General features: G+C 46.3%; 1 protein-coding gene across 3 annotated transcripts in view; it reads right to left on the reverse strand.

The window, feature by feature from the left end:
* Nucleotides 1-26,362, reverse strand: part of ctnna2 (catenin (cadherin-associated protein), alpha 2) — a gene marked incomplete at both ends in the record, with an annotated part of 254,093 nt that overhangs the window by 18,533 nt on the left and 209,198 nt on the right. For all 3 annotated transcript variants that reach the window (XM_079758937.1, XM_079758938.1, XM_079758936.1), the window contains 4 exons: nt 1,442-1,593; nt 10,704-10,904; nt 11,178-11,334; nt 12,181-12,273. In XM_079758937.1, coding sequence (XP_079615063.1) covers nt 1,442-1,593; nt 10,704-10,904; nt 11,178-11,334; nt 12,181-12,273 — 603 coding nt within the window. The remainder of the gene's footprint in view (nt 1-1,441; nt 1,594-10,703; nt 10,905-11,177; nt 11,335-12,180; nt 12,274-26,362) is intronic.

Below are 26,362 nucleotides of genomic sequence, written 5' to 3' on the forward strand. Positions count from 1 at the left end.
GTTAGTGAACCGAGGTGGTGATCAAATGCAGCATACATTGATTAGGATAACGGCCTGCAGAGATGCTAGTTAGTGGATGACGATAATCCCCCCCACCCCCTTCCCAGGCTCAGGACTTCTGTCAAATCAAAGCCAACCCAGAGGAGAGAGAGAGAGAGAGAGAGAGAGAGAGAGAGGGGGGGAGACAGGAGAGGGGGGAGAGAGAGAGGGGAGAGAGAGAGAGAGAGAGAGAGAGAGAGAGAGAGAGAGGGGGGAGAGAGAGAGGGGGGAGAGAGAGAGGGGAGAGAGAGAGAGAGAGAGAGAGAGAGAGAGAGACGTGAAAAACACCCTCACAATATAAGTAACCATTTGTGAACATACTTGAAAGTAGAGAATATTAAGAAACACATTACTGCTGGAGTTCAGCTTTTTCCTTTGAAAACACTTAGCCTTGGAACAAACTCTTGCTAAAACGTGGTAATGTCGCATATGCCCATTTTTGTTATTAGGACCACAGCCTTCATATTTAAGAGTAGTCACATCCTTCCGAGCTTTGAAAACCATCACAGACAAAGCCCGGGGAACTGAAAAGACTCCTCTCAGGTCCAAATCCGTTCCAGCTGGTATCACTCTGCTTTCGGTTCCATGCTACCCGTTTCCTGAACAAGCTGGGAACTTGCGAAAAACATTGCTAAGCGGGCGTTCCGAAGGCTGGTGGATGAATCTGTCCAACAATGACTCATTTTTAGAGGGGGAGGACTAACGAAAGAGCCCAGATGTACGACCCATTGTCACTGGCTCTCCCCTGCGAGACGCCGCACTGGCAAACCAGGGGGACCGTGAGCATGTTCCCTCTGAGGTTTGTTCCGCAAAAGCCGGGAGGATCATGAGGCCAGCGGGGGCCAGGATTGTGGAGGGCTGCCTTGGGTTTACATTATTTACCAACCATCAAATTATCTCCCGATGAATAGCTTCCTTAGTGCTGAGCTGGGAAGCATTCCAGTAGCGAGAAGCCCTCGACGTACTGATTATCAGGGCTCTTAAGATGGCAGTTACATTGTTGGCATATGGTGCTTATTGGTGGAGGGTGGTAACATTGCCTGCCAATGGGAAGCTGCTTGGGATGCTTTTGGCGATCAAATGTTAGCTCACAAAATGTTTTGCTAGGGTTGCATGTGCTTTTCCAAATAAACAACAGCGAAACGCTATGATAGTCAAATAAATGTCTACTAAAACCGATTCCCTATCCCCCTGCGACATTGTGTATACAAGTGAATGAGAAATATTACATTTTTAATCTTGTGTCAAGATATGAACACTGAACAGATCTAATGTACTTAAATAAAGAATAATGATAATATTTCGGTTTTGTAGTTGCTTTGAATAAAAGCGTTCACCAAAAGGCGTAGTTTGAGTTATCCACAACGATGAAGGCATGGCGACCACGTGACATGAGACGCACCCTGATCATGAGCACTGCTTTCCGGATGTCGCGGACGCCGTCGTACACCAGGCGGGACGCGTCGATGAACTCGTTCTCCTCGAAGGCCTGCGGGGGGTCGGTGCTCAGAGCCTCGATGGCCACCTCCACCTGCTCGGCAAAGCGAGGCATCACTGCAGGGGGGAGGGGGGGAGGAAGAGAGGGAAGGAGGGAGAGAGGGAGGAAAGGGGGGAGAGTGGGAGTAAGGGAGAGCGGGAGGAAGGGAGAGGGAGATCGAGGGAGAAAGACCGGGAGAGAGGGAGGGAAGAAGGGAGAGGGAAGGAGGGAGGGAGAGACAGGGAGAGAGGGATAAAGGGAAGGAGGAAGGGAGAGAGGGAGGGAGACAGGGAGAGAGGGAGGGAAAGAAGGAGAGAGGGAGAGGGAGGGAAAGAGGGAGGGAGACAGGGAGAGAGGGAGCGAGGGAAGGAGGGAGAGAGGGTTAGAAGACTCCAAGGACAGAGAGCAGGAATCTGCATTCCTTCCCTTCCCCTTCCCAGCTAACGCGGTGAACCAAGATGGCTGCTAGATGAATGATTCCAATGGGCACAAGACAGGCAAATGCGCAAGTGGGACCTGTATGCTATGGAATAAAATCAGTCCTCCAAGTGCAAATATGGATGAGTGATGCGAGGGCGAGCCATGAGACGAGAGAAAAAAGAGAATATATGAAAGTGCACTGGGTCGAGTGTATTGACTACCCTCCAAGGCCACACACACAAACACACACACACAGGCAAAAGCACATAAACTGTGCTTAGGGTTTGTAGATCAGAATGCATAATGGGGTTTTTGTTGGCACTAACCCACCATATTGAGAGGGCTCAAGAGAGTTGTAGTGCTGTAAAATCCAAAATCAGCGTAAATATACCGTAGCCTAGGCTAATGAAAACATTGTTTGGCCCCGTCTCACATGAGAAGCGCTGTGGCAGTTTCAAACACAACAAAGTATCCCCATAATGACAAATCGTGTCACGATTAATAACTAAACAAAGACCAAAAAAACATTAATACCAACACAACCACTAACATTCCAGTGCTCCTATGCATCCAAAATGGAAGCTTTAAATGCCATGTGACGGTGTGACTTAAAAGACCTATATACATATTTATATACAGAAATGTAAACTCTAGATTTAATGTAAATAGGAACAAACAGGCATGCATAAACTTATGCATGCTCACAAACATACATACACACACCCACTCAAACACATCCACGCACACACACACACACACACGCTCTGCGTTTATTTCTGCGTGTTGGCAGCCCCTTCCTCTGCCACTCTGTGCTCACTGAGGCACTCAAACAACAAGCAAGGCAGCGCTACCATGTCATCCAGGATCACAGCTCGGGCGACAGCTGCAATCAGACAACACACACCAATTAGCTGCCTCACCTCGGCTACCGACGCCGGGACGGTTGGGGGGGAGACTGTCTGTCACATGCGCTGGGAACGCCTGCCTGAACCGCTGGCATAAATTAGCGAGCGGCGACGTCGTGTGATGAGTTGGCCTTGTGTACGTGCACGTCTGAGTGCGCTGTGGGGAAGATAACGATGTGGGAAGGGGACGTCAGAGCGGTCACAGCGTTCCAGACGGGACCAACAGCTTCCTTTTTCACAGTAACATCTGGATGGGTTTGGGATGGTTTTTCTGGATGCGCTTTGTCTGTGTTTGTGTGTGTGTGGGTGTGTGTGTATTCAACAAAGCTGTGCGGAATCAGAACAGACAGCCGATTGTTCAATGCTAAAATAAATGCTCTTTTCTTCGTATTAAGCAACTTGTTACATCATCGGGTGTTGAGTCAGAGCTGCAAAACGACGTGCTTTGCACACGGGAACAGCTCATATCAAAAGCTGTGATATTATTGACTGTTGACCACGCACGGAATACCATGAACCCATTAATTCATTTATTTATGGACGCTCATCTGTTCGCTTGACGCAACATCCTCACATGCTGCCTGCCTTGACGACGCATTTAACTCTACAGTGGTCTACCGGGGGTAGGATGAACTATGAAGAGCTCTTCAGATGAAGACGAGAGAAACAAGGAAGGCCGTGAGAGACACAGGACACAGACAGACGGAGGGAGTGGAAGAGACAGACAGAGAGACAGAGGTAGCAGGAGAGGGGGGGAGAGGGAGAATCAGACACAAGAGATAATTAGAGAGGGAGGCATAGAGAGTGAGTGAGAGACAAAGAGAGATATAGGGATGGGGAGAGAGGTAGAGAGTGTGAGATGGGGAGAGTGGGGGAGGTAGAGGTAGAAGGAGAGAGGAGAAACAGAAAGAGGGAGACATGGAGAAGAGAGAAAAAGACAGAGAGGCAGAGAGGTGGAGAAAGAGAAGCAGCAAGACAAAAAAAGGGAGAGCGGCAGAGAAAGGAATAGAGGTATAGAGAGAGAGGTATAGAGACAGGCAGGGAGAGACAGAGCAAGGGAGAGTGGTAGAGAGCCAATGAGATAGATGAGAGAGGCAGGCAAGGACAGAAAAGATAAAATGAGCTATTACTCTGGGACGAACGCTCTGGCTTTACCTATTCCCTTTTACATGTAAAGGAAAAGCTCAACGTAATGCTCTCTCAACTGCCCCTGAAACATTTAGTGGTGACTATCTATACTGCACACAGGAGCGGTTCTGGGGAAGGCGACAGGCTGCAGTTTGAAGGTCTAAGCCCGCTGGAGATGGGGCATAAGCTAGGTCTAATGAGGACAGTGGAATACAAAACAAGAGGGGAGAGACAAATGCATGGTGGCAGCTTGGTTGGTGAACACCAGCACTCTGAAATGCACTCTCTCTCCCTCTCTTTCCCTTCCACTCTGTCTTTCTGATTGTCTGGCGGTCTTTCTCTCTCTCCTCTATTGATCTGTCTGTCTGTCTCTCTGTCTGATTGTCTGTCTGTCTTTCTATCTCTCCAATCTGTCTCTCTCTCCTTTTCTGTCTCCGGCGTTCTCTCTGGCCTGTCAAAGCCTTTTGTTTGTATGTGTACGAGCTGGACCAGTTAAATGGCTCTTAATGTTACTATACTTTATATTGTACTCATGTAGAACAATAGCCGTATTTCATGGCAAACTAAAAGGTGCTACATTAAAGTGTCTTGCTTTTTTTCCACACTCCCCTTTCCATTTTTCTAATTCACTTTAATCCACTTACTGGAAAGGCGTAAAATGGGCTTTGGGGATATGCAGGAAACAGCGTATTTAAATAGAAATATTTAAATGTTCTCCAAGTATTTAATGAGCAAAGTTGCTGATGGTAAGGAGCAATTTCACTCATTCCAGTTGAGAAATGATGAAGGGAATTAAATGTGACCGTGTAGCCAGCAAGGTTTTCTCTCCCCCTTAGCCTCACGTGGCTTACGTGAGGAGTCAGAGGGACACAATGAACGCTTAAATCCGCATCAGCAGAGGGGGTCGCAAACCCTGGAGGTGTTCAACTCAGCTTCTGCCCCTGTTTTCCGTACTCCCATTTCCTCTTTTTTTTGTATATATCCCAGCGTGGCACCGGCTTAATTTCGATAATATTATAAGCCGAAATCAAAAGGCAACGCAGGCACACTGCAGCAGACCTTGGCGTGTGCGAAGCTGAGCCCCCCCCGGTCTGTGTGTCTGAGCTCTGATTTATGTTCAGACGCTCGGGTGAGGAGGCTTGGCCGGGTCCGGACGGCTCCCTGCATGCCCACTACTAACGGGATCTGAGAGGCCGGCCTCCCCTGCCTTTTACCCCAGAATTACACTCGCTGCTGGGACTTCAGGGAGCCTTTGACGAGGTCCAAGTAGAGGCATTGCGATTGAGCTACCCCATTGAGCTACAAACCTTTTTCATTACCCAATTGAGACCACCGCTTCCTGCTCTTAAGTCCAACATGTTGACCACCCTTTCCTACTCTTTACTGCTTTTAGCAGACCCTTTTATCCAGAGCGACCTCCGGTGCATGTGGAGACATGCGTTGAATAGGGAAGCATCTTGCTCTGGACATCAAACCCAGTCGATTTAGGTTGGGATGGGAACACACAACTCTATTCTCTGGAGGAAGTTTCAGAGCATCCAACGCTATCCAACCCCCCCCTCCGCTAGCTATAACCACTACCCTCCGCTAGCTATAACCCCTACCCCCCCCCCCCCCCCCCCCCCCAAACACACACACACATAAACAGACACACACACACACACACACACACAAGCACACATACACATACATACACACCCACACCTCCATCTGTCAGGCCAACTCCGTGAGGCAGCATAACAAAAGATGGAAATGGCGAAGTGACTCAGAGTTTCCTTGATGAGTGCGTGCGGTGCACTTTGGTCCACTTGTTTCTGTCCAGTGTACACACAGACCCTGAGAGTTTGGTTCATGGCTCTTGAGGCAGGCAGGAAGCTCTTTCTAGTGCCTGTCGTTTTAGATTTTTTTTCACTTACCTCATCAGTGATTTCTTGCGTGCATCATTTCAATCTAAAACTATAAACTAAACTAAAATGCATGATTATTTTTCTCAAGTACCTCATTGACCTCATCTGTGAGTGAAATATAACCATATAACCATGGCTAGAGTTAAATGTTCACATGGGTTCATATGACAGGAGGAGCTGAGTAGCTGAGCAGAGAGAGCTAGTGTTGACTAGAGTGAGAGCTACGTCACATGAATAACGGCCCATTACTCCCCTTTCCTCAGAGAAAGGTGTGAGGGGAAACACAGCCGCAAAGTGCTACCTTTCACTGGCTTCACTGTTACCTAGCAGTATAACAGGAGCCGCATGGCGCTCACAGTGGTTAAATGGCACAATAACTTAGGCTCATATATCAGTCTTTTAATCCACCCACTGCAAGCACTACATTAATGATCAACTTTAAAAGTTTAAATCGTTTGAACACATCAGTAGTTAGTTTGCAGGGGACACGTCTCTGAGAGAGAGAGAGAGAGAGAGAGAGAGAGAGAGAGAGAGGGGCGGAGGCATTCAAGAGGACAGGTGGTCATGATAGCGGTAACAAGTTGCTAGGGTTAGCGTCAGAAAATGGGGAACTGGATGCTCATAAAGATAAGGCGAGAGAGAGAGAGAGAGAGAGAGAGAGAGAGAGAGAGAGAGAGAGAGAGAGAGAGAGAGAGAGAAAGAGAGAGAGAGAGAGACGCAGGGACACGTAGGGCGTTCCAAATAAGATTGGGGCGAAAAGAAGTTTACTGAAAGGACCTGGATGGTATACTCAAAACGGTCAAACCACGGAGTGTGGATTGATGTACACTTTTCGTACTCAACGGCAGCCATCTTAGCTACGTGGCGGAAGAGGCGGAGCCAGGCTGGGCCAACGTCGGTGCATTTTCCACATAGCCTGCATTAATGGAGTCATTTTGTAGTTTTAATAGCTTTTTGTAGCTACTATGTGTAAATAATTCACCGTTAAAAGCGGGACGTTTATTACGGGGGAGGAGTGGTTGCGATCGTAGTTTCCGGTTAGTGCGCCACAGAGTATTCGATTCGGAACGACACTGACATCTGAATAGTGTACTACGTTTAAAGTTACGGCCACACCAAACGCGTTACTCGCGTTGGATAACGCGTGTAATGCGCTTAACCTGCCGCTTGATCATTGTGTGTCACAAAAATGGTTCAACGCGCCTAACGCGCCTACACAGCCACCATCGCTGCGCTGTATTTAGTAGTCCGAGGTAGGAAACACAAAGCCGCCGTGTTTGGGTGCATGATAGAGTTTAGATCGGGTTAGATTAAAAAATCTCGGATATAAATAATCGGGTTAAATAACTTCACATGGTGTGTCTGGTGTGTTTCCAGCAATCGTAGTGTTGATCAGCAGAGAAATGGTCCGCCAAAGACGTTGAGGTTGCTTAGCAACCAAAGACGCTGCCCATGCAAGTGAATGGAGCGTTCCCTCTTCGTCATAACTATCAAACCAAACCTTATGAAAGTAAAATGCATATTTCTCGCTAAAAATGTTTACATAAACACTTTTAATGGCGTAACTGTGTTACTATTTCCACCCTGAATAAATGTCCGCCATGTGCTTCTGTGCAAGCGTCACGCGTTACTCGCGTTAAAAGTTAATTTTTTTTTTAACTCGGCGCGTTGGTGCGTTTACGGGCGTCATTACGTGCGTCTGCCTCGTCTAACGCCCGCCGCTTTAACGCGTGTAACGCGTCTACGCGCCTAAACCAATGGTTCCCTATGCAAAAATGCCGATTTTCGACGCCCCTAACGCGAGTAACGCGTTTGGTGTGGCCGTACCTTAAGTGTACTCATGGAAGTATGGATATCGGAACACAACACTTAATTAACCACCTTCTATTAGGTTATTGATTCCTCCTAGATCAATTAGGTTATTGATCTACAGCTCACATTAACAAAATAGCAGTTGCTTGGTGGTTGTTGTAATGGTGTAGTGGTGATGCTGGCCTAGCTGAGTTCACCCTCGGCGCTCCTCCGTTGGTATTCCAGAGGGATCAAAGTTCAGGGGTCTGTGTTATTGGCAGCCTGCTGAGTGGAGGGAGATCGGCATGCTGGGAGATCCATGCATCGGCTTGGGAAACGTGTGGATAAAACGCAAAAACGAACACACGCACTAAGGCCAACACACAAACGCTGCCGACATGCAAAAGAAAACGCATATGTATGGAATGCTAAAAGCCTTGCTGCATGGTTGAATTCTAATCACTGCAATCCCCTCTGAAATCGCTGGCTGAAATCCTCCCTGACATCTATTGATTTCCGACTAGAGTCAAGTTAATTGGACTCAATATCCTCTGAGCATTCTGTGATCCATTCCTCTTTGTTCAAATAGTCATTCTCTCCACCGACACCGCTCCAGCGTTGCATTTCCTCTTCCTCCATTTTGTTCACATCCACTGTTGGCATTGGAAGGAAACGGGGCGGGGGCTGAAGGCGAAAGGGGGGGGGGGGGGCGAGGCTGGGGATGGGAGTGTGTGTGTGTGTGTGTGTTTGTGTGTGTGTGTGTGTGGGGGGGGGGGGGGGGGTTGTTTACCGTGATCGATATGAGTGCTTTACGGCCCAGATCAAAGGCACAATGTAAGCCTCCAAGCAACAGCTTAATGCAGGGGGAGGAGAGGGACACACACACACACACACACACACGCACCAAACCCTACATATCATAGAGACACCCCCCACCACCCTATCTGGTACGCTGGCTTAACATGTCACTTAGCCACCTCTGTGGACCACGGCCCAGCGGCTGGGGCGACTCGGCCAGACAGACCCCTGTGTCCTACCCTAGACGGGAGCCTCATTGCTGGCTTTTTATTCTGCAGTCATTCAGCACAGCCAAGCAGGTTTCGCCGAGTAATCCTCCGGAGCTCTCTAGAGACTACCCCCCCCCCCCCCCCCCCCCCCACCAGTGCTGTCCTGGAACATACCGACACGTCGTCACTGGGTCTGGGTGTCGGGCGGGGTCACGCTGGGAGGAGACGGGACAAGGGATACACGCAAGCTGCACCGAGTAATTAGGCGGAGCGATTCGATAGAGTTCGAAAGTATCAGAACACATTACACTCTAACTTTTGCAGATCATCACCAGGGTGGATAGATAGTTAATTACATTGCTGGGGTTGGGGGAACTGAAGCAGGCACGGCTGGCCCTGGTGGGTACACAAACCTCTTATGTATTCGGGACTTATTGGCGGGCAGGGCTGCTGGAACAACAGCTGATTGTGTCTATTCCATTATCGCAATGGATGAAAGCAATGGGAGAAACGATAGATAGCAGCTTGGCTAAATGGGTGCTAATGGGGCAGATAAAAGAGGAGGATGATGATGGAGGGGGGATATGGAGAGAAGATAGGAGGGGCCCAGTGATCAGCGTTGCTGGTGTTGAATTACAAACTCGCGGCATGCACTCTCAGCATGCACCTGCTGGATCAAAGCACCATTTTGGGCTGTAAGACCAATTTATATTTAGTTCACTATGGGTAGAATTATATCCGACTAACCACTGTTGATTAACCTAACTGTTGATTTCCTTCTCGATAATATGTGGTGTACCGGGCTGAAAATAACCTGGTATCAGCGCCATTTATTTGTCTGCGTGTTGTCCTCTTGTTTATTATCCGTTGAGTAAGGCGAGGGCATATTTGTTCCCCCATTTGCTGCTATTTTGTTTTACCTCATCCTGTTTTAGTCCAGATATAGACACATATAACACATTAAAAAATAATATAAGTACCCTGCGATTATATCTACAGTATCCAGGATTCTACCAGGGTATAAGGAATACAAAACATAAAATCAATCATTTCTATATATATATGCGTACACTTTTTTCGTGGGAATTACATAAGAACAGGACAAACAGCATATGTTGTTTTGAAGGGAGGAAACACAAGGTGTTTTTGATGAGAGCCCTCTCAACTAAAGGTCAGAGTGAATCAGCTGCCAGGGAGTCCTGCCCCACCTGGCCTCCTGCTGGGACAGCTGGGCCTGGGAGCTACACAGATCCCAACCTGACCCCAGCTCTGTTGCACCTTGCCATGACTCGGCCCGAGGCCCCGGCCACAGCTAGACTACATCTGGCTGGACGGAACCGGGGACTGCTGCATATCCACTGTGAGAGGGTTTCATTATTTGTCTGTACTTTGGTCCAAAAACATAACCAGCACTGAAGGAAAACCAACATAATGGTGGAGAGACGTTTGAGTAGACATGATGTGTGAGTGTTCTCTTTCTGTTTATATATATTGTGAATTGGGTTGTGCCTTTATGAACAGTGCAGTGAATAGAGACATGAATGTGGGTGCAGAGGCGCTTTCACACTGCCCCAACACACAGCAACACCCAACTATAGAATGTTGGCCGACACCGGTTCAGGAATCACATGAAGAATAGGATCCACAAGTGTGAATCAAACCTGGGTTCCTACAAAGCCAGATTGAGCCACCCACCTGTGGCGGTTTTTACCCCAACAGGTGAAAGGCAGATGGCTGTTCCTGTGTATTTATGTAACTACTCCTGTGGTGCTGGTAGCCAAATTTCCATTATTCATTCATCCATCCATCCATTCACTCATTCATGGAGTTGCCCCCTCGACACAAAGCATGTTACATCTCCCTTGATCCTGCTAGCCAATTTCATGCAGTCAGTCATGCATTTATCCATGCATGATGGTGCACTTATGGTCTCCCCCCCCCCCCCCCCCCCCCCCCCACCCCCCCCCCCCCCCCCCCCCCATCACTTCAACACCACCATCAAATTGCTTTCTTTCAGGACGCCACCCACCGGTCTCGGAAAGCAGCTTGATGGACTCCAGCACCCGCTCGGTGTATACTCCTGGTTCGTAGTTCTCCATCTCGGCGTTTATGATGTGCACCACCCGCGCTGCGCGGCCCCTGATGGCCCCCGCCGTGCGGTCCAGGGTGTCCACGTCGCCCTCTTGCAGAGCGATCACGCACTTGTTGACGTCTTCCAGGATGTGGTTTTCTAGAGGGGTTGGAAATGAAGGCGTGGTTTAGGGAACAGCGCGGCGTTCACCGTAGAGTGATCCCCTACATCTCCTCAGGAGGTTTGTATCAAACATATGTGTCATGATTGTACTGGCACGTTGGGATGCTGTGCTTCTGGGCACAGATTGTAGAACATATGAACATGAGTCATAACAATGTTATAATGAAAAGGGGAAAAAAGGACAATGTTATGCCACAGGCGAACTAAGAGAGAGTGAGAAGAACGAAGAAGGCATGAGTCCCGGCGTACCTGACACGGACAGGAAGTCGTCGACGGATGTGATGTCGTCCACGGCCTCGGTGAGGATGCGCACCTGCTTCTCCCATTGGTCTTTGAAGACGTCCATGTTGTCCTGAGCCACCTTGCTCTGGGGCCGCGCCGCCAGGGTGAGGGCGGCGTTGATCACCTGACGCAGAGGAAGACGCCCGCTGAGTCAGTACTGTAAATGCACCCTGGCATTCATGCGTGCACACGTGAAGAAGCCAACCGGGGACGAGTTCTCGTGTATGATCTCAGTAGAGCTTGTCAGCTAGGCTGAATACATGACCGGCTTCCGTGGAAAGCATGTTGCACTAAAGTCAGAGATATAGTGTTGATAATGAATAGAATAAAGCTTGGTTTAACCTCTAAAGACATGGACACAGCGGAGCACCCACGCCTCGGCTACATAAAATATCAGATGCCAGGACTTGTCCTGATTACAAATATCCTCTGGCTCCAAGTCGACTTTGGCACAATTAGCTTGAGAGAATGCAGCGAACACACAGCAGAAGTGTGAAGACTTGGGTAAAGCCAGCAATTGAGCACAATTCCTCAGCGTTCCTCACTCCGGTAATCCCCATTTTCTTCTTTGCAACCCACTAGCTGCCTACTACAGCTATCTTGATGTGCTGTTGATCAGAGTCTACAACAAGGATAGCTGGGATAAGGCAGCAGCCAGGTGTTTTATATGCCATAATGTTTTCATTTGGAGCGTGGATTGTGATCAGGGATGACAGTCCTTGCCGGTAGACGCTCCGCTCCACCAAAGCACATCTAGAGGAAGTCTACGGTGTGAGTTAGGCAACCATTCGCATCTCTAGCTCTGGGATTTGTAAATATGTGTTAACCCTCCACCCTGAACACCAACAATTACCGCACAGTCCAACCCCTCCTGTGGTAAACACACTCGTCATAGAAGCCAGCATGGGGGACTGTAGCGATGTACTTTGACAGGGGCCATGAGTGATGTTGACATTTGGAGGGTCGTTACCTGTGGGCACAGACTGTCGATTTGAGTGGCGGCCATGCGGACCAGCTTCACGCCCTCCTCGTTGTTGGAGATGGAGCACGCCAAGTTGGCCACCTGAAAGTCAAGAAAGAGGAGCCATCACAAACCATCTCAAAGTCCACTTTTATGTTGTTGTATATTGCCCCCAAAACACACGCTTACGTTTGAACGGAAAATACATTGTGGCATTGTAGTTTGTACTGTTTTTGATAAGGTAATATGGCAGACACTTTTATTCAAAGTGACTTACAGGGAATTCTGAAACATATCACCAAGGAGCAGGTAGGGGGATAAGCATCTTGCTCAAGGATGCATGCAGGTTCATTGTGGATGGAATGTTTGGGCTGGTTGTGAAACACTCAGCAGCCACTGCACTGGTCTGGCCATTGTACAGCACACACGGTGCAGCCTTGATGCTGTCTAACATAAAAAATAAAAAAAAATTATCTCCATACTGCAGTGGCTGATCCTATTACCTGTGTGCATCTATCCAGGGAATGAGGACTGAATACTTGCTTTGGAAAGGTAGAGTCAGGAGTGAATTGTTAAGTAAGCACAGAGGGCAATATGAGTATTATGTCATCTGTTTTTTCAACAACACATTCACACATTGGCAGCAGGGCCAACCATGCAAAGCAACAAGCACTTCATCGAAACAGGAGTAGCAGGCGTTAGCAGGAGTTCTCTCTCAAGGACACACCGACACTTACTCCAGGAGTAGCTGAAGATCCAACCAGACACTGTAGTCATTGATTATGTGTTTAGTCTGGATTGATTCACTGGTAGTATCACACAAGCGATCCTCCAAGTGGACCAATTTCAACAATGTAAGTGCTTCATAACGAAGGGCCCAAATATCCACAATGGTCTAATGATAAAAGACATACAGTATGCATACAAAGAAAAAGTGTGCTCTATGTGGAATCCAGGAACAATTACAGGAAACATTACAAATCTTTAGAGACAGCCTTGGTTGCACTTATTTCCAAACTTTGCCATAATGGGCATCCTTTAACACTTCTGGATTGGGGAACAGAATGTGGAATTCCACATTCGCTTCGCTGGTGTTAGGAACCACGATAGAACCAAGATGGCCGATGGGTGAAGGGTGCACATGTGGGCTTTAGGGTCATACGTAACTTTGTTGGATAACAAGGCCAGATGGTCCCAGAAACAACTCTTTTGCCTCTGTCTAACTCCAGACTCGGTCTCTGTGGATCCAGCAGCGCTACAGGCTGGCTGTCTGGGTAGCATATGGCGCCCCTCTTCAGAACAGGTACAGCTAATGTAGGATTAGCTCATGTGGCGCACGACTCATCACATGTTTCAAGACCAAAATGAATTGTTATCGGTTATGAAAGAGTAGGGAAAGCTATGGGCCATCAAATCTAGTCTCTAGCGTAAGCCTAGCAGGTCATCAAGTAGCTGTAGCTCTAGGGTCTGTAAACATGTGTTAACCCTTCATCTTGAATGATGATTTACCACATAGTCCTCCTTCAACTCCCCCTATAGCAACTGCACTACCTAGAATCCATCACTGAGAAGAGCGTGGGCAGAAAGAGTGCTTACAGGGAACTGCTAAACGCCTCTGCAGTTGCTTGAATGAAGCGACATGCGGCTGATTCTGTTCAAAGAGAAAGAACTGAATGCCCACTTTGAAAAGGGAGAGTCAGGAGTAGAGAATGCACAGAGAGAAAACTCAGTCTTATGATATCTGTTTTCCAACCACAAATTCGCACACTGAGAGCAACCACGCAAAGAAAAAAGCAGGTCAGAGAACAGGAGTAGAACGCGTTAGCAGGAGATAGCTGTCAAGGTCACACTGAGCTCAGGATCCGACGAGACACTGTATTCATCGATTATATATTTTGTCTCGTGTGATTTACTGGTAGAATCCTGGATACTATACAACTCTTGCTACATCTGGTATCCAGTAAATATTACAGCAAATAATTATAATCAATCAGACAGCTAATATCAGGTGGCTAATATTAGCAATAAAAGCTAATATTATATAAGCTCATTAGAGGCAAATTTCCTTGCATGTCCAAAGGCCGAGCAGGCAAACCAAAACACTTTTTATTATTATTATTATTATTATTAAAACTTCTGAATATAGAAAAAAACAATAATTATAAGAATGATATGCAAAGAGTTCAAATTGGTAATTTGGGTAGATGGTAAGTTTAATGTGTTGTGATGATTAAAGTACTGAGTAATGATTGAAGAGATGGCTCATCCAAAAAAGTGGTGTCTTTTACTCACACAATCAAAGAAAAACACATATCTTCAAACTCTCTCCCTCTCTTTCTGTTCACACCCACACCCACACACGCACGCACACACACACTCACACACACACACACAAACACACACACACACACACACACGCACAGAGACACTTAAAGAAACCCAACATCGCACAAACTCCTTGTACAAGCCACATCGCGGGCCCTTGCTAATGTCTCAAGATCGCCTGCATTTCACAGCTTCACAGTTATTATTCATAACTCCACCAAACACCACCATTGCTAAGAAAATGAGCCGCCGCAACAAGCCTGAGGGTTAAACTGCAGCTGAACAGACACATGCCCGTTGGCCAACGGAGGTGTCACACTGCATTAGCGCTCCTAGTGCTCACATGTCACCGTTCCAGGCAAATTGGCTTAAATCAAATTTGTGTTGGAAGACTGGGGAGCTCTGAGCCCGATCTCCCTTTACTGGTGACAGCTAAGAGGACAGTGATGGATTGCAGCCCCTTTATGTGAGAATGTGACTTTGTGCGTGTGTGTGTGTTGTTCTGAGGGAAGTGAGAGAATGATTAGACAGAGAGAGAGAGAGAGAGAGAGAGAGAGAGAGAGAGAGAGAGAGATAGGACAAAGTGACAAGAAGATAGTGTTTTGCTGGGCGTGTGTCTTTGCTTATTCGGTGTTAATGAAAACAGAGAATAACTTGACTAGTAATACTCAACTCTGCCTTTGCATGGCAGTGTACTGGCACAGAAAAAGTGAACCTCACACGCATACACACTCTCATATACATACACACAATATAGAATATGTTTGAATGTTTATTTAGCAGATGGGTTTTTAAGGAATGTCTAATGGTTCTCACCCTGTGAACCATGGTTGCTTTAAATGTTTGCATCAAAGTGTGTGTGTGTGTGTGTGTGTATGTATGTGTATGTGTGTGAAAAAGAGAAGGCTAGCTATGGAGAGATGCTGCCGCTTGGTCATTCTTCGTTTTGGGCATCTCACAAAGGTTCATCGATTTTGTCGTTTCTGCTGTTCCCGGGATAATCTCTTCAATTCTAATTTGACAAAGGTTCTCACTGCTGCTTGGAATTTAGAAGGCTTTGCATTCACTCATGTGCACAGGCTAAACCACTGCAAGAGGGACAGGGGGAGTACCGAAGGAGGAGCGGAATGGAAAGCAGGGAAAAGGATAGACAAAAGCGAGCGAGGGGGAGAGAAAGGGAGAGAGAGATAGACAGACAGAGATAGAAGAAGGGAGGGAGAGATAGAGAGAGAGAAAGAGAGAGAGCGGGGCGAGAGAGCGAGAGAGCGCGAGAGAGCGAGTGAGCGAGAGAGAGCGAGAGAGGGAGAGGGCTAGTGGAGGCGACACACTTAATTTTGGAGCATCTTTAATGAATGACTAATGAGCTGGTTTCTACACTGGTCAGCATCTTCATTTACTCAAACTCATTCCATTCTCTTGTTTGTTTGGTAATACAACTCTCTGACCCCTCAAAGGAACACACTCTATCGAGGGAAACTCATTGAATCCCTGAGCCCTCATCATGCCTTGCGGCACCGGAGGCAAAGCTACGCTTGACACCTTTGCCGAACCAAAGACTGTAAAAGATATGGACACAGATATTTGGCACACCAAGGGCAGGAATTGAATTGGCCTCCTCGCAGTCTTGTCAAAACTCATTGCCATTCAATCCTTAATTACTTTTTAATTAAATAAACTATCCAACAGGAACTCTCAATAAATGTGATATGGAGATTAACCAGTCACTGAGATCCTAACAGCAAGAGGAAAAACATATGTAATATATATCATTCTCCTAATAATTTGTATTTCGAGAATGAAATCAAATCTTTACCTTTGAATAAGAACAGTGTAAGGTATTTTTGCATCCAGCCACCTATATGGCTACCGTGAACCACCTATAGGCTGTTAGAGGAGCTACACAGTAATCGCTACCGTGAACCATCTATAAGCTGTAAGAGGAAATAAAAGTTAGTCATTACTGTGACACACCTATAGGCTGTTAGAGGAACAACACTTGAGTTGCTACCGCTAGGGCTTTGGAACTAGATGGTAACGGCTGCTGCTTGTCAGACATGCAGAGGGGCACATAAAGCAGGTAATGGGTTAGCTTAACCAGTGCTAGCCCAGAAAGGAGGGAAACGGAGCGGGAGAGGGAGAAAGAATGGAATAAACAACGAATAAAAGGAAAAGAGGCCAGTGACAATTTGAGTTATGTGATGTAGAAGGGAGGCACTCTGTTCCATTGGGACGTTACCTGCATGGGGAAGGGAGGGGAGGGGAGGGGGGGGAGGGAAGTGATGGAGGGGAGAGGGTTGAGGGAGAGGAGGGGCGGTGAGGGGTGTGCGGTAAGGGAGGTGACTGAGGGGAGCGTGACGAGGGAGGGAAGGGGGTGAGAGGGTTGAGGGAGAGGAGGGTGCTGAGGAACGGAGAGGAGGGGAGGGGAGGGAGATGAGGAAGGGGAGGGAAATGAGGGCGGTGATGGAGGGGAGGGTTGTGAGCGGTGTTCACACCGATACACAGAGAAGCCTTTCTTTTTTACAGCGTTTTTGAAACACACAACACACTCCTGCACACACACCTACACAAACAGTTTATGAATACATTTGGCTGTCCGCTCACGGCGTACGGCCTATGAGAAAATGGCAGGCCTGCTGTTGCGGGAGCACTCCTGAGTGTTGGTGATGAGAGAGTGTCAACAATTCCCATCCCGAGTGGTTGTTGTGGTGGTGGTGGAGGATGTGGTGATGATGGTGGGGATGGTTGGGGGGCTGTTAGGGGTCCCGGCGGGGGGTTGCGGTGGTGTCGGTGGTAGCAGGGAGCAGATCCTTCCCAGGAACAGGCTAAGTGTTGGGCAGGAGGGGCTGTGCCAAGTGGATGTCAGGGTAGTGTGAGGTAGGAGCTCTCCTGTGGATAGACATCAGCTGGGGTCGGTGACCCTGCCGACTATGAACCAAGCAGTCTGGAAATCAATCACTATTAGAGACTGTGATGTCACCAGAGCCTGAAGAAGAGAGGGGAGGGCAGGGGTCCACTGGGGGGATCAGCAACATGAGAGGGCTTACTGACCTCAGCAGCATATAAATGTAGAGTGATGTGGTGCCTTTAATAGAGGTGTCGCTAGTGCCTGTTGAATGTCAGGGAAACTGCATCTATGTAGGCCAGGCACGTCTGGAGGAATGGGTTTAATTGTTAAAGAGAACATGAAAACATAGTGGAACTCAGGTAAACAGGGCGGCACGTGGCTCAACCCACGAGAGCCCTATCAATGTATGCAACATGCTTCGAAGCGGTCTGGGTCAGATTAAGTCCTGCAGTGCTATGCTACAGAGTTCATTCCTCTCTTCTTTAACCCTCTCTCATTTCAATGAAGGCACAGAAACCCAATGAATGTAAAGAGAAACATTTTAACATCTTAACATTGATCAAGACATCCTTCCTATGTCATGTCATAGATACATGTGCACAGACTCCATTTCTTTTTATTTGTTTTGTCTTTAACCAAAGTCTAAAGGAATCAATTTGGTTGTGTGATGTTCGTTGCGGATTTAAAGATACATTCACCAGCTACTCTACTCTCACTTCACTGGTCTGGACAGGCTCCCAGTTAAAGCAGTGATTTCCAACTAGGGCTACGCAAACCATCGAGGGAACGTGACAATGTTCCAGGAGGTAATTGAAAAGATTTGTTGCACCTACAGATTATAAATGTTGACGGATTCTGATCAATAAAGTTAAGAAACAATAATCAAGATACTATATTTGGCACAATACATTGGTTTTCATTTTGACTGTTTTGTACATACAATTAACAAAGAAATTAAAAATAAACGTGCCATTAACTGCAGCTATTACAACTATTATTATATAACTTTTAAAAGTAACTTTTAAAAGTAAAAATCCTCACCATAATACATAAATGAATGGGTGCGGCAAAGCAACTGCCCTGGCTTTGTGACCCTGTTTCGTGTAATTTGTGAGAATCCAAGCATCCATTTTCATAACTGGTTTTGTCTGCTCTGTCTGGCCAGCTCACACAATGGTACTGATTCTGATTGTCTATTGATTCCAACTATGGCTAATCTGAGAAGCAACATCAGACAGAGCTTTCATCACAGATCTTTGATCCATCACCAAGCCAAATTGGACATTTATTTAACTGAACACACAAATCCTGCTATTGGGCTTAAGCCGAAAATAAGGAAAGAGGTCAACAGATAGAAAAACAGCCACATGATATGTATTAATCTCCTAATCAATATACTAAGTGTTATAATTGAATGACTTAACTGCAACGATATGCCATCATGGGGCTTTCAAAGCAGATTCCAGAGATAGATATAAACAAAGAAAAAAGTCCATGTCAATTCTTTGGAAACCAAAGCAATTTGGAGTCAAAGCTCTAAGAAAAAAGCCATGTGTGAAATAACCTTTTGAATCCATGCGCTGTCTCCTTGACAACAATGACTAAGCTGTAATAAAAAGCTGACAGGATTTGATCTACACCGGTTGTTTTTCCTGCCGCTCCAGCTGAGGGCCAGCCATTCCCTCTCACAGCCCGGCCTTATATCCTGATAAATATGCTAATTCCCCCCGGCTCCGGGGGCGTTCAGTGACCCCGAGATGAATTGAGGCTGAGGGGATATAGACCTACAAGACACGCTGATGGCCAGACGTCAACGGGAGAATAATCACTGTTTATGTAACAAGGCAGTCGGAAAATAAGCAAAAAGGACATGCCCCGCAATGTAATGATGTGTTCTGCGTTGGCCCGCATCCCTGATCATAAAGACCAGAAACAAACAAAACCAGCACTTCTGCTGGTGAGCATTGTGTGACACCCAAACAGCAGATAGAAGCTTAAGGGCCATTGACTTTTATTTCGTTTGACCCCGAAACACCTAAAGATAATACAGTGCCACCATGGCGCTTTGGTCAGCAGAATCTATCATACCATCTATCCAACCTATCTGGGACTATTGCACCTTCTAGGTTCACAACAACGCCTTCAGACAGAACATCTTTGTCACTCTGTCACCTTCACTGTCTGCCCAATGAAGAGGTGATTGATGGTACTGCTGCATTCTGCTGACCGAAGCAACAGGACGACTGAGAAGGAGCCTTCTCATGAGGACTGAGGGGGTCAAAGGACTTGCCGAAGGACAGCTTGTCTCATCTGACTGGGAGAAGTGGGGTATCAAACGGCGGAATCTCTTCTGACTTTCCCTCTAAGATAAGCCGCAAATTCAAGGGTAGAGATGAGAGAAAGAAAGAGTGACTCTTCACTCTATGGGGTCAGAGGTCACGTTGCTCTGTGTGTGTTTCCACCTGCATGTTCTCCTGGATGCCCGTCTTCTGGAGCCTGAAGGCTTGGCTGTGGTTTCCCTTTGTACCGCTAAGGGCTCTCCATTACACAGGAGGGCCTCCTAAATAGAATCAGGAGGTGGTGTCCCTGAGGAAGTCCGCTGGTTGCTCGACCCATGATATGTGACGACTTTAACCACTGCTGCAGAAGAAGGCGTCGCAACACGTTCCTTCCAGGCCTGGAGAAGGAGTCTGTTTCTGCTTCATTATTGATTTATCTCTCCTTCCTCTCTATACCACCCCCCTTCTCTCTCTTTTTTCTCTCTCTCTCTCTCGCTCTCTCTCTGCCCCCTTCTCTCTTTCCTTTCTACCATTCCCCCCCTTCAATATCTCTCAACCACTCCCCTCCTTCTTTCTCTCATCCAATCACCCCCGACCTTTCTCTCTCTTTCTAAGATTGCGAGCCAAGCAGGCGAGCTTGGCACCACAGCATAATTATGAAAATGGACCGCGGGTATGTTTCTGTTAATCTATAAGTACATTCCACACTCCCAGAGCCATAGGACATTTGAAAAAAGCAAAACAACACCCAAACCTTGTGTTTCGTGGGAATTGACGGCTTAACCTGCTGTCCTCCAGAGAAGGGTCTACTTTTGGAAGGCAGGAACACAGATGTCTCCTTAACGCTGCAGATTAACGGATGACTCACTCTCTAGACCCAGAATTGTCACGCGAGGCTGTTCCATTAGACTTATGCTTATTGTTGGAAGCTGTGTTGCTCACAGCACTTCATCCCATTTACCATAGCAAGGCCACTCTGGAGGCATTCGGAGAGAAAGCGTTTGACCCTTTGGTAGACTGATGGGGGTTATTTTTTGCGGCACACTTTATAGGTCCAAGGAAAGATTTGTTCAGGAGAAAACACGTGGGTAGGAGGTAACCCTATGTGGCACGGTAATCACACTTAAACGATGTACACTTTCACCTTGAACTAGCACACGTTATCCTGAATTAAATGGAACTATTATCACTTACATCACAATTATAATTGCCAGTTTATGTTGTATGCTGTATATGTATATGTACGTAAGTATGAAGCGTTCAACCTCAAACCAAATTGCACACACTCCAACTGCATTATTAGTAGCATATGGAGGGATAACAACACAGTTGTATATAATCCAACAGTTTGCTTTCAAATAAATGATCGAACTCTAAATTATCAAAAGAAGATTGGTTTAGCTTTTAATAAACATTTTATAGCTGCTGGCCAACTCTTCCAAAATGGAAGATGTACGCCTTTTGCAACCAGAAATATCATACCGCCTATCTCTCAATCTCCTCTTTTCACCCTTGATCCTGTTCCAACTAGTGTTGTTTTAGATGCACTCCTAGCCATCAACCCCAGGAAGTACATGGGTGAGGACAATTTGGACCCGTTTTCAATACATTTTTCTGCATTTATCATATCAAAACAAATAACCCACATTTTGAATCTTTCCATCTCCTCTGGTATAGTTCCCAAAGCTTGGAAAAAAGCTCATGTCATTCCCTTGCATAAAGGTGGTGACAAAAATGAACTAAATAACTACAGGCCAATATCCAAACTCCCACGCTTGACAAAAATCTTAGAATCACTTATTAATAATCAGTTGAAAACATTTCTAGCCAGTGCTTCCATTCTGAGCCCATTCCAAACTGGTTTCAGGGAAGGCCACAGTATCGTTTCTGCTGTCACCTTTGTTTTAAACAATATTGTTTCAGCATTAGACAAGAAAAAGCACTGTGCAGCACATTTTGTTGATCTTTCTAAAGCCTTTGACACTGTTGACCACCATTTGCTTTTACAGAGGCTGCGTGAAATTGGTTTTGATAATTCTGCATGCACCTGGTTTAGAGATTATCTGTCAGATAGACAGCAGTCAGTAAAACTGGGAAGCTACCAAACTGAGTTTTTAACTGTTATAAATGGTGTCCCACAGGGCTCAATTTTGGGTCCAGTTCTTTTCACAATTTATATCAATAACATTGTTTCATCACTACAAAACTGCCCATCTATACGCTGACGACACAGTATTGTATTGCATTTCTGATTCGGGGCATCAATCTATTCGGAACCAACAAAGCTCTTTTAACACCTTGCAGGACTGTCTAGTGGACCTCAGGCTTGTTCTTAATACTGACAAAGCAAAATATATGTGTTTCTCCAGAGCAAAAGCTAATAACTTCAATGATCTCAATATTCTCACAAATAATGGATTTCTGATTGAAAGGGTCACTGAATATAAATATCTCGGCATCTGGATAGATGATAAACTCACTTTTAATTTTCACATCAAAAATCTTGTATGTCGTCTGCGACAAAAATTTGGCTATTTTTATGTCTGTCCTTGATTATGGTGATGTGGTTTATCGGCATGCATCTCATTCATGTCTTAAACATCTGGACTCCATTTTTCACTCTGCTTTAAGGTTCATCACAGGAGATGCATATGACACATACCATTGTGTTTTATATAGAAAGGTTGGATGGTCCTCTGTTAAAGAAATGCGTGACGCACATTGGCACGTTTTTATTCATAAAGCCCTGACCGGGAAGCTTCACCATTATTTGACTACAATGCTGCAAATTTCAGATGGGCTTTATCAGACCCGCTCTACTGACATGCTCATGTTATATGTTCCATATGCCAGGTCTGAGCTTGGTAACAGCTTTTAGCTTCAGTGCCCCTGACCCCTGGAACAATTTACAACTTCAAATTAAAATAAATACATTCATATCTTTTAACAAATTTAGACATATTATTTTGAATCTGCCCCACATAAACTATAATTGTTTTGGCTAAGCAATGTTCTTCTTCTCCGTCTTCGGAATATTTTAATTGCTTTTGTCTCTTTGTAGAGTGTTGTGTGTTTGTATTGTATATTGTGTATTTGTAAAACTCAACGTCATTGTAAAAGAGGCTCACCCCTTAATTGATCTTTCGAGGTCAAATAAAGGAAAATGAATTCATGGAAAACACAGACAAAGAAGCACACATTCCAACGCTATGACCAAAAGTGGCAAGAGACATATGTATATAAGGACACCTGTCAAAGTGGGTTGTCCGTCAAGAATCAGGAACCACAATTCTGAAGACTGCAAACAAATTCTGAAGACTGCGAAATCACCTTATCATTTAAGTCCATTAAAAACCTTACTCTGCAACTTACCAGTTAAGTTGAGGTTGCTCATAATTGTTCTATTGCACAGTGATATGGAATACGTCTTGGGACAGAGGATCGGACGCCGGGGGGAGAGGGTCTACCGGCCCAGACACACCTATTTCTCCCTCAGTGAGGAGGAATGTAGGCGTAAGCTACAGATACATACTGCCAGGAGATGGCAGATATCTGCCATCTCCTGGCAGATGAGCTGGGGACTGATGCACACTGTCCCTATGCCCTCCCCGTTGCAGTGAAAGTTACAGCGGCACTGCAATTCTATACATCTGGGTCGTTCCAGCATCCCCTTAGTTCCATTGGATGCATTTCACAATCTGCAATAAGCTCGGCTATGCATGCAGTTACGTCAGGTCTAGTCCGACATGCTGGGGAATACATCCAATTCCCCGTTACACCTGACAGCCAGGAAAGAACAAAGCAGGAGTTTTGGACAAAGTATGGGTTCCCCTTGGTGCTATAGACTGCACCCATGCGCAGCTACGTGCCCCATCAGTAAACACACTCATATACATAAACCGGAAGGGAACTCATTCAATTAATAAACAGTAAGTAATAAGTAATCTCCGATGCTAATTTTAGAATCAATCATGTCTTTGCAAATTACCCTGGCTCAAGCCATGACTCATTCATATTGGCAAACTTGACCATTCCTGCCATATTCGAGGGGAATCCTCCCTTGGATGTGTGGCTGTTAGGGGACAACGGCTATCCGTTGAAGACATGGCTCATGACCCCATTTCTCATGCCAGCAACAGTGCGTGAATTGGTATTCAACAGAAAACACACACAAACACGCAGTGTAATTGAACAAACATTCGGAATACTGAAAATGCGCTTCAGGTGTTTGGATAGGTCAGGTGGTGCTTCACAGTATGGTCCTCAAAATGTCGCAGCATTCTTTGTGGCATGTTGTGTTTTACACAACACTGCCATGAATCATGGATGTGTGGATGACATTAATGAGGATAGATTAGAGGGCTTAAGGAGACGTGATGCTGAACTGCATGTGACGATGCCATTACACCCAAATGCCCCAGCAGCAGCAGCACGGGAGAGGAGAGCTAATCTGACAGAAGAGCTGAATCGCATCATAACCTTGTGATTCAGTGAAAGTGAGCCCAAAACATCGGAAAGTATAGTGTGTCCTTGAGACATTTTTTATTAGACTTTAGTCAAAAAGTCAAAATGTTCGTAGGCCTAACTGAAAAAAATGAATACAAACGAAAAATGAAAAGTTGAAAAGATTTAAACAAGATTTAGCCTAAAAATCAATTATTTTTCCCTCCTCTGTAAGGCCTTCTACGCCCGCCTCAGCGGGATTGGACACGTGACGGTCCGGGAGTGGCGATGCTGGGTGTGCTCCTGGTGGAGCGGGTGGACGGAGATGGAATCGGGGGAGGAAGGGGCACAACAGGGGGAGAAGGTGGTTCGTTTGGAGACGCTCCATGGCTGTAGCAATCCTCTCCAAACTTGAGGCGATGCGCCCGAGAGGCCGCAGCAACATCGCCAACCGGTCAAGACGGGCGTTTGTGTTTCGCCGCATCCCGGACAGCTCCCGCTCAAGCATGTCGAACCCGGTTTGCTGAAGCTGCAGGAACGGGTGGTCCTCCGGTCTCATGCTGCTGCTGCCACGGCATGTGGGTCTCGATGCCGTGCACCTTGGTGGATGCACGGCTCCCTCAGCTGCCCCGAGCGCACTGGTCCCAAGGCCAGGGTCTTCTTCCCAAGAAGCTACGTGACATTGTTCAGATTTATTTTCTGTCCTTGTTACATTTATTAAATGTCAATAATGATTGAAAAGATTTTCACAAGACATCTTTATTTATGTGAACTTTATTTCTGTACCTTGGGGTTGGACAGCTGGTGTATCGGGTTGGGTGCCGATTTCAACGCCCCCCAAAACCCTCAACGCTTTCGGAGGTTAGGGTGGACGCATGGATGTCCTACTGCCAGATCCACCTCCAGTCATTTGGCGTGCTCGTTTGTTGGCAGCGAGCTTGGCCTTGCCTCTTCTTCGGGACATCGTTGTAGCGCTTGCGGCATTTGAGCGATGTCCTAGGGACGCGAGCTTCCGAAACAACTGCACATCGGTCTCCTCGGTTGTGAACCGTTCCTGGTGGCGCCTGGCAAATCCGCCATCATAATAGCAATCCGCCATGGTACAAGCGCTCATGGCTCTTAAAGGGGATGTGAGATGACGCTCTGATTGGTTCATTGCATGTTACGCCTAAACCACACCTACGGGTAATTAGGCTACTTCAGACCAATCCTTTCTAGATTTGCGCCTGGCGAAAGAGTAATTTATGCTCCGGTAAAATAGCAACATCGCCATAGAACTGCCCACAAAGCTACTTGGGCTTCGCGCTTCTCATTTGCGTTTCAGACCGTTAAAATAGGGCCCTTTGTGTTTTAACCTTCCAACAGCGGGACGTTTGACGTAGAAAAGTGAAACACAACTGAACCTGTAAGCTGACGGCTGGGGCGACATATCCCCATGTACTGTATAATACTGCAGGGCAAAACACACAGGCGACTATATTAACCCCAAACAATGCATGTGTGCTTTAATCTTCGATGACTCAGCGGCGGGGTGACTTTAGGTGAGCCCTGACATTATAGACTTCCAGATGTTCATCTGTCAGCTGTGTGGTGTCTTGGCTTCCCTGGAAATGCCACTTGCCGAGTGCTGAGCGTTAAATGAAGGTGCGGTTGAGTTCCCAGTGTGGGGGCAGTGTGAAGACGTGAAAGGTTCATACCGAGCCGAACTACTCAAAGGGTCTATAAGGCCTTATCCATCGCGGTGTATCACACCCAGGGGAGTGATCGCAGTGTTTCACTCTTCAAACGCCTTTAAACACAGACGTTTTATAACGATGTGTTTGGTAATGATAGTGGCTAGCGGTAGCACAGTGCCAAAACGCATGCATTTAGGTGATCTATTTGGACATATATTTATTTTTGATTGTATGTTTCACACAAAATTGTATACGCTTAGTCAAATGTCAGATGATCACACTCAAAATAATATGCTATTGAGAAAGACAGCCTAAAGCTTTCTTTCTCTAAAGCCTGTGCTGCACCATTGAAAAACACTTGTTGCACATGCTTACCGTTCTGGTCAAGAAAGACTTTTTGCAAGAAATTGCCAAATATTGTGAGGCTTGTAGCTATCCTTTTTAAGATAATTTGTTCAATTTGTTGTGAGGATTTATACAATAGCAGTGTATTCTTCATACTGCACATTGCAAACGTTCTTATCCAAAGCATTCCATTGCAGCACTTGGTGAAGACTCAAAGATTACCCAGGTCAAGGTGTTACCCTTTGAGAGGATCTTCTTTGTTCATCCATCTTAAGAAA

Source organism: Pollachius pollachius (genome assembly GCF_949987615.1).
Source record: "Pollachius pollachius genome assembly, chromosome: 2".
Lineage (NCBI taxonomy): Eukaryota > Metazoa > Chordata > Actinopteri > Gadiformes > Gadidae > Pollachius > Pollachius pollachius.